Consider the following 12,777-nt stretch of genomic DNA (forward strand, 5'->3'; position numbering starts at 1 on the left):
CCGTGCAGTTCTAGGCGCTTCAGTCTGGAACCGCGTGACCGCTAAGGTGGCAGGTTCGAATCCTGCCTCGGGCATGGATGTGCGTGATGTCCTTAGGTTAGTTAGGTTTAAGTAGTTCTAAATTCTAGGGGACTGATGACCACAGTTGTTAAGTCCCATAGTGCTCAGAGCCATTTGAACCATTTTTGTACTGGCCTTTCTGGATACAGAAAATGTTCGACTGCTGCCCTGGCCACCACATTCTCCAGTTCTCTCATCAATTGAAAACGTCTGGTCAATGGTGGCCGAGCAACTGGCTCGTCACAATATGCCAGTCCCTACTCTTGATGAACTGTTGTATCGTGTTGAAGCTGCATGGGCAGCTGTACCTGTACACGCCATCCGAGCTCTGTTTGACTAAATGCCCAGGCGTATCAAGGCCGTTATTACGGCCAGAGGTGGTTGTTCCGGGTAATGATTTCTCAGGATCTATGCACCCAAATTATGTGAAAATCTAATCACATGTCAGTTCTAGTATAATATATTCGTCCAATGAATACCCATTTCTCATCTGCATTTCTTCTTGGTGTAGCAATTTTAATGGCCAGTAGTGTACTTTGGAGCTTATAACAACGATTTCATGTGATTTCTTACAACCGCCCAACACGGTGGTCGACGATCCCTGTCCACCAGTACATGAGGGTTGTCTGGTCTTGCTTTAACTGTGGTTGTTTCTTCACATTTCCGCTTAGCTATAGCATTGCCAACAGTTGGCTTGGACAGGTTTTTAAGAGTTGAAGTGTTCCTAATGGATTTGTAGTTAATGTGACACGGACTGTTTAGTCCACATTCGAAATTACTCAGCTCTCCTGACCAACCCATTCTGCTGTTGCTGTTTCTCTGCTGACAGCACGGTACTTCCCACCTCCTTTTATACTGGCAGATCCTCGTCTCATGACGTCTAATTGTCAATTCCACATTACTTAAGAGTGCCTCGATAACTTTGATCAGATAGTATATGTAGCAGCGAGCAATTCGTGTTGTTGAACACTGGCAACCACTGAGTGGGAGATCTTCAATACTGTGTGTCTTACGATAGCGCCTGAATTTTCGAGTGACGTCACACCATGTGCGCCAATTCGGCGGGCAGTGTTCTGAATCCTGCTTGCTGTAAAGTGACAATGGGGACATGGGCTACTAACCAGCCCAGCTAGCCGCACAGTCGAACGCGCTGCTTCTCGAGTGGATGGCGTGCCGGTCCCCGGCACGAATTCGCCCGGCAAATTCGTGTTGGGATACAGTGTGCCGGCCAGCCTGTGGATGGTTTGTAAGGAGGTTTTCCAACGACCTCGGTGAATGTGGACTGGTTCCCCTTATTCTGCCTCAGTTACACTGAGTTGGCAATTGCCATGCAAACACCACTTCCACATACGTGTATACCATAATTATTTTACGAGGGTCACTCCAAAAGAAATGCACACTATTTGTTTTTAAATCCATTTTTTATTCTACATGTTTGAAAGTTTTACAGTGTGTAGATACATCCTTTAGGAACAATATTTTACACCATCTTGGAGCCAGCACCTGTATACCCACACGGTACAATTCTGGACCAACATGTTGGAGTCACTGTTTGGCAGCGTGCACAAGGGAGTCATCATCTTCAAACCTTGTTCCACAAAGAGAGTCTTTCGGTTTCCCATAAGAGACAACAGTCACATGGAGCCAGGTCAGGACTGTAAGGCGCGTGTTTCAGTGTTGTCCATCCGAGTTCTGTGATCGCTTCCATAGCTTTTTTACTGACATGTGGCCGTGAATTGTCGTGCAACAGCAAAACATCCTGCTTTTGCCGATGTGGTCGTACACGACTCAGTCAAGCTTGAAGTTTTTTCAGTGTCGTTACATATGCATCAGAATTTATGGTGGTTCCACGTGGCATGATGTCCAATTGGAAAACACTGTAGCCATAACTTTTCCAGCAGAGGGTGTGGTTTTGAATTTTTTTCTTGGGTGAATTTGCATGATACCACTCCATTAATAGCCTCTTTGTCTCTGTTGAAAAATTATAGAGCCATGTTTCATCACCTGTCACAATTATTCCAAGAAATTCATCTCCACCATTCTCGTACTGTTCCAAAAGTTTGCTGCATACCGTTTTTCTTGTTTCTTTGTGAGCCACTGTCATTCACTGTGATGCGATCGATGGCAGCATCTGCATACACCTTTTTCAATCTCTTGTGGATGTTTCCCATTGTCCCGTTTTCACAGCACAGGAATTCTATGACAACACATTGCTTCTGACGAAAGTCAAGTGTAGCAGCCATCTTTAAGACATGCTGTGACAGCGCCACTCACGGGAACAGGTTGAACTAAGTTTGAAAGCAAGTGGGAAGGATGTATCTACACACTGTAAAACTTTCACACATGCAGAATGAAAACTGTATTTTTACAAAAATAGTGTGCATTTCTTTTGGAGTGAGCTTCGTACCATGCAAACGTTTGGGGTTACACTTGTCTGGTGTGAGACATTCCCAGGGGGGCCCACTGGGGGCCGAACTGCACAATAACCCTGGGTTCGGTCAGGGGCAGCGGTGGAGCGAGTGGACTGCTGTATCCTATTGTGAGATTGTGAACCACTGAGGGCTACGGCGGGACGAAGCCTCTCCGTCGTTTCTAGGTCCCCGGTTTTATACAATACAATACAATGGGCTAATAACCCTGAAATGTGCACAAACCATATTCTCCCATTACTGAGCAAATTTAGGTTTTGTGCTTTATTTATCTGTTTTTCACTTGTTGCAGAGCAGACCAGTAAGCAAAGACTAAGCGAGTCTCAGGTCCTCCGTAAGAATGGAAAAAGGTTACGAATCCTCTGACAGTGGAGTGTACGACATCGTGGACATCGCATTCCCATCTGATTACCCCCGCCAGCCCAGCAAGGATTACAGTGGCGGAGGTCCTCACCAAGAAGCGGGTGCCAGACATTCAGGATTCCTTCCCCCTGGCATGTAAGTACCAAAGCTTGGTTCATAGTTTATTCATTCTCAGGTCAGTTTACAATCATTCTGAGGTCTGTTTACAATGAGAAATATCAGATTAACACAACAATAAAACATAATTAAAATTTAACAAACATTCGAGCACATAAATTCGTAAATTTATTGATTTTTAAAAAATAAAATTATGCGATTTGTTCAGATCTCATCACAAGACACTGCACGTTTTACACTTAACTGCTGACACTACACACACACACACACACACACACACACACACACACACACACACACACACACACACACACAACTATCTTTCCGCCTGACTAGAGGATCATGGTGATATCCTTGCCTCTCCATCGCATTCACGGCTCGTTCCCATTTGTCTGTCTGAAAAACTGAGTCTTCATCACTCCAAAATGAAGATGGTGTGTCCAGGCAATTGAAAGGAGAACGTTTTCTGTCACAGGTCTTGGGCATACAGTTTTCCATTAACATACATTGTGTTCTGAAAGTGTGCTGTAGGTTGATTGGTACAGTTTAAATTTGAAGTTATTATCAGCTCCTAAATTTTTTATTGTTGTAGTCTGTGTCATTCAAGATCGTCTTTGCGGTTCTGAACATCTTTACTACTTGACAGGAATTTTTACTGTACCTAACATGCTGGTTCTGGCTACCTATTCGATTCTGTTAAAATGCACCATTTGTTCAGGCGAGATAGCACCTATAATATCCTTTGCCCTTGGCCAAGTTCGACTGAAAATGGGAATTGGTACAAAAATCTTGGTGTCAGACTGTAATACACCAAACTGTCACAATTATTTTCCATGCTGATACTGCGAGTTTTACACTCATTTGATTTGCTCATACATATTTGACATAATAAGAGATAAATACAGAATTACAGAACTGGGGAGGAACTTTACAAACACTGGTTAGGGACTAAGCGTATTAGATTGCAAAGAAAATAGTCTGATAAATTGTCGTGTTCCAATGCACAGACAATTTAAAAAAAATTCAGACCATATCCAAGCAGTCTGCTATGAACAGTTAAGTGTGGGATATTTTTTAAATACAGTTGTTGTAGTTGTTAAATGCTTCATTTACTGTGCACTCGCTCTCTCTATGATTTTTACGCCTCCTCCCCCCCCCCCTCCCAGAAATACACTTCCTTCCAATACTAAAGTGATGATCCTTTGATGTTTTAGAATGTGTCCTACCAACCACTCTCCTCTTTCAGTCAAGCTGTGCTACAAATTTCTTATCTGCCAAATTACGTTCAGTACCTCCTACTTAGTTACGTGATATACCTATCTAATCTTCAGCGTTATTCTGTAGCGCCACATTTCAAAAGCTTCTATTTTCTTCTTATCTAAACTGTTTGTAGCATGTGTTTGACTTCTGTTCATGGGTACACTCCAGACAAATACTTTCGGAAAAGACTTCCCATAACTTAAATCTATATTCTATGGTGACAAATTTCTTTTCTTCTGAAAAGATTTTCTTGCCACTTCCAGTCTACATTTTATACCCTCTCTACTTCTGCCATCATCAGTTACTCTGCTGCCCAAATAGCAAAACTCATCTACTAGTTTAAGTGTCTCGTTCCCTAACCTAAATCCCTCAGCATCACGTGATTTAATTCTATTACATTCAATTAACTTTGTTTTGCTTCTGTTGATGTTCATCTCATATCTTCCTTTCAAGACACTGTCTGTTCAACTGCTCTTCCATATCCTTTCCTTTCTCTGACAGAATTGCAATGTCATCGACAAATCTCAAATTTTTTGTTTCTTCTTCCTGAACTGTAGCTCATTCTCCAAATTTTTCTTTGTTTTCCTTTAATGCTGGATCAATATACAGACTGAATAACATGGGGTATAGGCTACAAAGCTGTCTCACTCTCTTATCAACCACTGTTTCCGCTTCATACCCCTCAGCTCTTTCAACTGCCGCCTGGTTTCTGTACAACCTATAAATAGCCTTTCGCTCCCTGTATTTTAACCACGCAATCTAATGAATTTCAGAGAGTGTGTTCTAGTCAACATTGTCAAAAACTTTCTCCGAATCTACAAATGCAATAAATATTGGTATAACTTTCTTTAACATATCTTCTAAGATAAATCGTAGGGTCAGTATTGCCTCGAGTATTCCTACGTTTCCCTGGGATCCAAATTGATCGTCTCCGAGGTCGGCTTCAACAATTCGTGTTAGTAATTTGCAAATCTTCCGTGTGCTACTGCTATACCATAGCCTTAAAGTTGGATGCAGATTGTAAAATGGAACTATATTGTTAAAGCAATTATGGGATAAAGCAACAGAGCAGTGTTACCCTCTGAAAGAAATTTTGTTGTGATGACCGCGATGTACCTAACGGAGGTGGCTTATAGGAAGTGAAAGTCAGAATTACGTAAATATTTAAACAGAAACAAACAATAATTTACCCAAACACAGTGTCCAAATGATAATAAAAACGATCGACAGCCTAATTAAGCATAAGAATGAGTAACATTCTTGTTCAAGAAACAAAATAAATAACTTCAATGGGCAAACACAGCCTTAACTTTGTCACATGAGAGTGCAATGAACTCTGGCACCTGCATACAGTATGTTAACGTTAAGGTTGGAGCTGACAGAGCAGAACAAACTATTTGCATAACAGGTAACAAAACACACTATTACCTTGACGACTTAGTCAAACTGAATGATCTCAATAACGTTACTGTTAATATTCACTGTAGAATCATAAATTAGACATAGGTTAAATATTACTTTTCAAACAAATCCCTGTTTGACATGAAATATCAATATGGTTCACAGCAAAATTAGTTATTGTGCATAGATTAAGTCTCTCACTACTAAACACCTTTCTAATTAGAATGAAAATTAAATAGAGTTCACTAACAAATTACATCTCAGTGTCTTTTGGGTAAAGAAGTTACTATTTTCATAGATAGTGGTCTTTCTATTAATCGTTATCTATCATGAGCACAATAGACAAACTGTGGATCATGTTACACCATTAATATGCACTTCCAATACACGAGAGAGACAAGCACTTAGCAAACATGAGTATATAACTTTCCACAAATGCCGTTCATGACTTTTAGTGCAGTGAGACACAATATTGAAAAATTTGTAAAAAAAAACTGACTCACCTTTTAAAATTTACAACAGGCAGCACTATGATCATTAACTAAGCAAAACTTTATAAGCCTCAGTTTTAAGAACTTTTAATTTTTAAAAGTAACAGCAAATTGTCTTTATTACTACAGTCTTCTGCTTTTAAGTCAATGATTAAATAAGTAACTTTGAAAGTCCACAAAACTTTAAATTGGACTGTTTCAATCGCTGGGAGGCTTTCAGTACTCCCTTCTTACCAAAGATCAAACAACATTATTTAATTAACTGTTTGGCTTTGAGGCTTTTGTTTTTTCCACAACAAGGACACTGGGTAATCATAGTTCAAATGGAGAGGAACCTGAGAGGTGTTGTTGTGGTTTTACCTTTTATTATCTTCTCCTCATTAGCTATTGAAACAACATCGCTTTGTAATGTAATTTTAATTTTCACCAAAAGGCACATTCAACACATAAATACACGTCTTTCTTATCAAGACAAGAGAGAGAGTCCTCCATTAGTTCTTAAAAACAAAAAACTACGCAAAAGTAAAAGAAAAAGAACAAAATTATTTATAAAATCGGTCGCTGGCGCAGCGCTCTTCTGCGTGATCGTAAATTATAACTTTGCGGAAGTCAAAGTACCATTACAATGCCTCCTCTACTGACACGCTCCGCAAGCGAGCGTGGCAGTATAGAAAATTTACATAGATACATACATATACGAGAAAATAAGAAATTTACATATTACAATAAATATTTCTGAGCACAAAGCTCCTTGCATATCAGTCTTTGTATACAGTCTTTTTGGTGTGTATCTTCTTTAGGAGTCGTAACATTAATGTCTTTGAATTGCAGCGTATTATCGTTGCTTAGCACAGCGTTTGAATTCAGTTCACATGATTCGTGTTTACAATGGAATTAATTCGAACAATAAATGTTTCTATTATATTGCTCCAATGTCTTTAAACGTAGTATCGGATTCTCAGTGTGTGTGTGTGTACTGCCTGGATCTCTTGCGTGGGACTTGAAGAAAATCCAAAGTTTGTTCAATGTGTCAACACGAAATTGTGATCTCCAGCAGTCGAATTTTGGTGGCGTCTACCGGGTTATAAATGGTCAATGAGGGCACAGGAAACACCTCACTGCCTACGACAGGTGATGAGCTTGTCTTTTACACCAACCTGAAGACCTGCCGGCTTCCACAACACCATACACTTCAAAGCATATTGACACTACGTAAATATTGCTTGACCAGTGTTCCATCACGTTGGTTTCTTCTTTGCATTTTCAGTTCCATTTATATGAATCATATGCTACATGCACAAGTCCTTTGCAGGTCATTAACATCTCCTTAAAATACATTTCTTGACATAGTAAGTACATAAATACACAAATATTTACAATTAATCATTACATGAGATACATTGTTGTCATATAGTACATTCAATATCATTGTGCTGACATGTGAATTACATTACATTCAGATTGAAATATACATTTTATTTGTTAGCTCATCCCCCTCCCCCCTTTTTTTCCATTACACTTGCAACATTTGAAGATAATTGAGGCAACTCGCTAGAATATTCAACTTAAAATTCATCTTGCCTCCTGGAATAAAATTTACACATATTTCAAGCTTCAAGACAGCCCTCTGTAGGAGGATAGGTTCATGGGATGGTTGCTGACTACTTCATAAATACTAGTAAAGTCATCCCCTACAATGGACTACACAAAATAAAATATGATAAATAAAATACATGTTAACTTAATATAATGTAAAAGTTCCTATACCTAATACCGTTTCTAAGTGTGGTGTCCCCACTATTGCTGTTTCTAAGAGTGGTACCCCTCTATTACCGTTTCTAAGAGCGGTGCCCCTCTAAATATCTTAGGATCCTACAAGTATGTACATCAGTGTGGTAAGTGTATATATATATATATATCTAGTTCAAGTCAATCATGTTCCTATAAAGTTTGTGTAGTTCATCTCCTTCCTTTCATGAGTATCAAGCAATATAAATAAATGTTTTACTTAATAAATAAATACATCTTCTTAGATAATTGGTGCTGCGTTCCATGCTGTATATCCATTCTGTATTTACCTTGTGGTACCTGTAAAATTCTATTCATAAATAAATATGTGTGTATGTCTCTCCATACTGTCAGATAATCACGAATTGTATAATGTCAAATATTTCATCATGTATAAATTTTTCTAAGGAAGGGATGAGAGTATGAGCTGCAACAGAGGACTGACGTTTTGTTTTCTCCTTATTCTCCTTTCTATTTAATGGTGCATCAGTTCAGTTCAGTAGATGAGCTTTAATTATGTCATTAGATGACTGCTAAATATGTTCTCTTAAATAATTCTTCCAATCTGAAGTGTCAAGCCTACATAACTCCAAAAATTTCATTACAAGTTCCCATTAGATTAGTGTTAAAGTGTTATAGATTTAAATCTTCTGGTATATTTCCAACAGTGGCTGCTGTAAATAATTCTTTCCACATAAATCTATACTTTCACCTTTAGTTATAAGAATATATAAGACACCACATAAGTTATTATCTCAGGCATACCAATCTTTCAATAAATAATATTCTTTCCACTACTTTCATTCTGTATTCCATGAGAACATGTGATATAGCGTTCAAATCTAGTTTCTCTCCTCTCAACATATTCTCAATTACTCATAACATTCTCACCTATCCATTATTCATTCTTCACAAAATAACATATACTCATTCCTCAGCATTATATATATATATATATTAATATAATGGAAGGAAACATTCCACGTGGGAAAAATTATATATAAATACAAAGATGAGGTGACTTACCGAACAAAAACGCTGGCAGGTCGATAGACACACAAACAAACACAAACATACACACAAAATTCAAGCTTTCGCAACAAATTGTTGCCTCATCAGGAAAGAGGGAAGGAGAGGGGAAGACGAAAGGAAGTGGGTTTTAAAGGAGAGGGTAAGGAGTCATTCCAATCCCGGGAGCGGAAAGACTTACCTTAGGGGGAAAAAAGGACAGGTATACACTCGCACACACGCACATATCCATCCACACATACAGACACAAGCAGACATATTTAAATATGTCTGCTTGTGTCTGTATGTGTGGATGGATATGTGCGTGTGTGCGAGTGTATACCTGTCCTTTTTTCCCCCTAAGGTAAGTCTTTCCGCTCCCGGGATTGGAATGACTCCTTACCCTCTCCTTTAAAACCCACTTCCTTTCGTCTTCCCCTCTCCTTCCCTCTTTCCTGATGAGGCAACAATTTATTGCGAAAGCTTGAATTTTGTGTGTATGTTTGTGTTTGTTTGTGTGTCTATCGACCTGCCAGCGTTTTTGTTCGGTAAGTCACCTCATCTTTGTATTTATATATATATATATATATTTATTTTCCTCTTATTCATCACCACTTACTTTTTACTTCAACAACAACAATAATAATAATAATACCATTTTCTTATGTTATATACCATTTACCTCTCTCCGTATTACTATTTGTCCTCTTATTAAACTAAAATTACATTCACTCATCTCATTCAGTCACTCACATCACTCATATCAACATTACTATTATCGCATGCCTCCTAAAGAAAATAATTCTGTTCAGTTCTCTGCCTCCTGTATTTTTTCAAATGTCTGTGTGGATGTAGACCTCTGGGTTTATGTGTTAATGGATATTCTAATGAATAACAGCCATGGTGTGGAATATTTGCAATTCGGTGTGGTCCAGAGTATAAGATCTGCCATTTCCTGTTTAAATGTTTCAGTTTTGTGGGTTTAGGATGTGTTCTTAGTAAAACTAACTCATCAACTTGAAATGTTTGTGCTTTCCTGACACCTCTGTCATATTTCTGCTTTCTTTCCTTAGCTTTGTCACATAATGTTGTGTAAGCTTGTCTTACCTTTTCTTCTAAACTAACATGATTTGTTGTTGCTGTAAATTTAGGTAGAGGGTCTGTCCATTCATTTCTTTCTGTTTTATCCATAATTAATTCAGTTGGTGTGTATCCAGTTGAAATGTGAGTTAAATTGTTCACTATTTGTTCAAATGGTGCTAGGTATTCTACCCATTTTGTGTGCTTCTCTGGTGTGTGTGTTCTCATAAACTGTCCAAATTCTCGAAATGTTCTTTCTACTGGGTTTCCTGCTGTGTGAAATCTTGAAATTAAAATATGTTTAACATTCTGTTCTTCAATAAATGTCTTCCATTTTAAACTGGTAAAATATGCTGCATTATCCGTGATCATAACTTCAGGTTTTCCTATTCTTACAAAATAATCTGTTAATAGACGTCGGGTAATAGCAGTGGTAGAAACTGAACGTAAAGCATATAATTTTAAATACTTTGTGAAAACATCTAACACAGCAAGGATGTATTTCATTCCTCCACGTGCTTCTGGATAGGGTCCTGCAATATCTAAAGAAATTAGCTGTAATGGCCTCTTAGGTATGATTGGGTGCAATTCATTCATGCTTGTGCGATTAGAATATTTGGCTTTCTGACATATGATGCATTTCCTAATATTACTCAATACTCTTCGCCTTAAATTTGGAAAATAGCAATATTGTATAATCTTATCTGTACATTTGGTTACACCATAGTGTCCCCAAGTTCTGTGTGTAATAAAATAAAATCATCAACATGAGCTTCTGGTAAGCAAACACACCAATGCTGTGATTCAGGGTTTCGTCGGTGAAATAATACTTCTTTGTGTAACATGTAATATTTTTCAAGATGTGGGTCTGTTCCTGCACGTAATTTATTCTTTATCTGGATCCACCTGGGATCATTGTCCTGCAATATGGCTAACTTCCTGCACATGTTTTTGTAGTAAGGTGCAAATGTACCGTCATACATGAGTAAAATTTTAAAATCTGATGTTTGTTCTGTCACATCTGAAAATTCTTGTAGGCCTTGTGGCAAACGAGATAGAGCATCGGCTATAATGTTGGATTCTCCTTTTATATATATAATATCAAAATCATATTCTTGTAGTGATGCACACTAGCGTGCAAGACGTGGATGTAATAACTTGCATGATAGCAGGAAAGAAAGAGCTTGATGATCAGTATAAAGCTTAGTAAGTTTTCCCCATAGAAAGTAGCGAAACTTGCGAAACGCCCATACTATGGCTAGTTTTTCGCGCTCAGTCACTGAATATGACTTTTCGCATTCAGTGAGCGTGCGGCTAGCAAAACTTATAGGTTTGATGACTGTTTGTTCATCTTCTACATGAATTTGGAATAAAAATGCTCCGAGCCCATAGGAACTTGCATCTGTTACTAGGCAAAAGTCTGACGTCATGTCAGGTTGACATAACAACGGTGCATTAACTAAAGCATTCTTAATCGCTTCAAAATCTGTCTGACAGAACTCTGTCCATTTCCAAATATTATTTCTTTTGAGTAAAGATAGAAGATGTGGACTGTTAAGAAGGTCATAGGGTACAAATTTCCTGAAGAATGAAGATAGACCAAGAAAGGCTTTGAGTTGTTTACGATTCTGTGGGGATGGAAAATTCTTTATTGCATCAATTTTTCTTGAGTCTGGATAAATGCCTTCAGTTGATATGATGTGACTAAGGAATTTGATTTCTCTCCTCCATAATTTCGTCTTTGATAAATTGATAGTGACACTTACATCACAAAATTTAGTCAAAAGTTGCTTCAAAAGATTTACATGTTCTTCCCAAGTAGTGGTGGCAATGACAATGTCGTCAACATAAACTGTGATTTACGGTAACAATTGTGGTCCAAGAACAGCATCTAAGGCTTCAACAAATACTCCAGCACTCACTCGTAGACCAAAGGGTAGAACACAAAATTGATAACTACGTCCCTCACATAGAAATGCAGTGTATTTACGACTATTTTTATGGAGGTTCACCTGCCAAAATGATGAGCGGAGGTCGATATTGGTTAAATACTGTACATTATGAAATTTTAAAAGTTGTTCTTCCAAATTAATAGGTCGTGTGTTGATTGGGATTATAACTTTGTTAATTTCTCGTGCGTCCAGCACTAACCTTACACTACCATCCTCTTTATTAACTGCTAGTATCGGACTGCAATATGGTGAATGTGACCTTTCAATGATACCCCAAGCTTGCATTTTTTCAATCTCTTTCAAAACTGCGGGTTTCTTTGACCAAGGAATATTATAATATGTTCTACAGTATGTTTTGTGTGGTTTAACATCCATCTCATAAGTATAGCCTCTAATAATTCCAGGTTTCTCCACAAATACCTCAGCAAATTGCTGCAAAACTTCAAGTAATTCAAGTTGTTGTTCCTTCGTCAGATATTCAGATTCTGTGCATTTCTCATATAAATCATTAGGTTTAATTCCCTGAGATGCAGCTTCATTAAAAGGTAAATCAGATATGTTTATTGCTGGTGGATACACAAAATGTAACTGTTCAAATTTACCTTGTTTACTGTTTAAGTTTTTACCCTGTGTTAACTCTATTGTCAGTTGTTGTTGGTTTATGGTTAAATGACATTTCCCTTTTCCTAAATCTATGATTGCTTGATATTCATTCAAAAACTCAATTCCTAATATGCAATGCATAACTAATTTGTCTACTACCAGAAAACTGTAATTGAGTGGTATATTTGAAAATGTGAAGGTAATTAGCACTTGAAATTTCATTTT

The 12,777-nt window shown here is 37.9% G+C and overlaps 1 protein-coding gene across 2 annotated transcripts in view; it reads left to right on the top strand.

Annotated features, from left to right (window-relative positions):
• LOC124798390 (caspase-7-like) overlaps nt 1–12,777 on the top strand; it is a 218,376-nt gene that overhangs the window by 21,103 nt on the left and 184,496 nt on the right. For both annotated transcript variants that reach the window (XM_047261769.1, XM_047261780.1), the window contains exon 2: nt 2,782–2,987. In XM_047261769.1, the coding sequence (XP_047117725.1) occupies nt 2,830–2,987 (158 nt within the window). In that variant the 5' untranslated portion in view covers nt 2,782–2,829. The remainder of the gene's footprint in view (nt 1–2,781; nt 2,988–12,777) is intronic.

This window comes from Schistocerca piceifrons, chromosome 1 (assembly GCF_021461385.2).
Source record: "Schistocerca piceifrons isolate TAMUIC-IGC-003096 chromosome 1, iqSchPice1.1, whole genome shotgun sequence".
Taxonomy (NCBI): Eukaryota; Metazoa; Arthropoda; class Insecta; order Orthoptera; family Acrididae; genus Schistocerca; species Schistocerca piceifrons.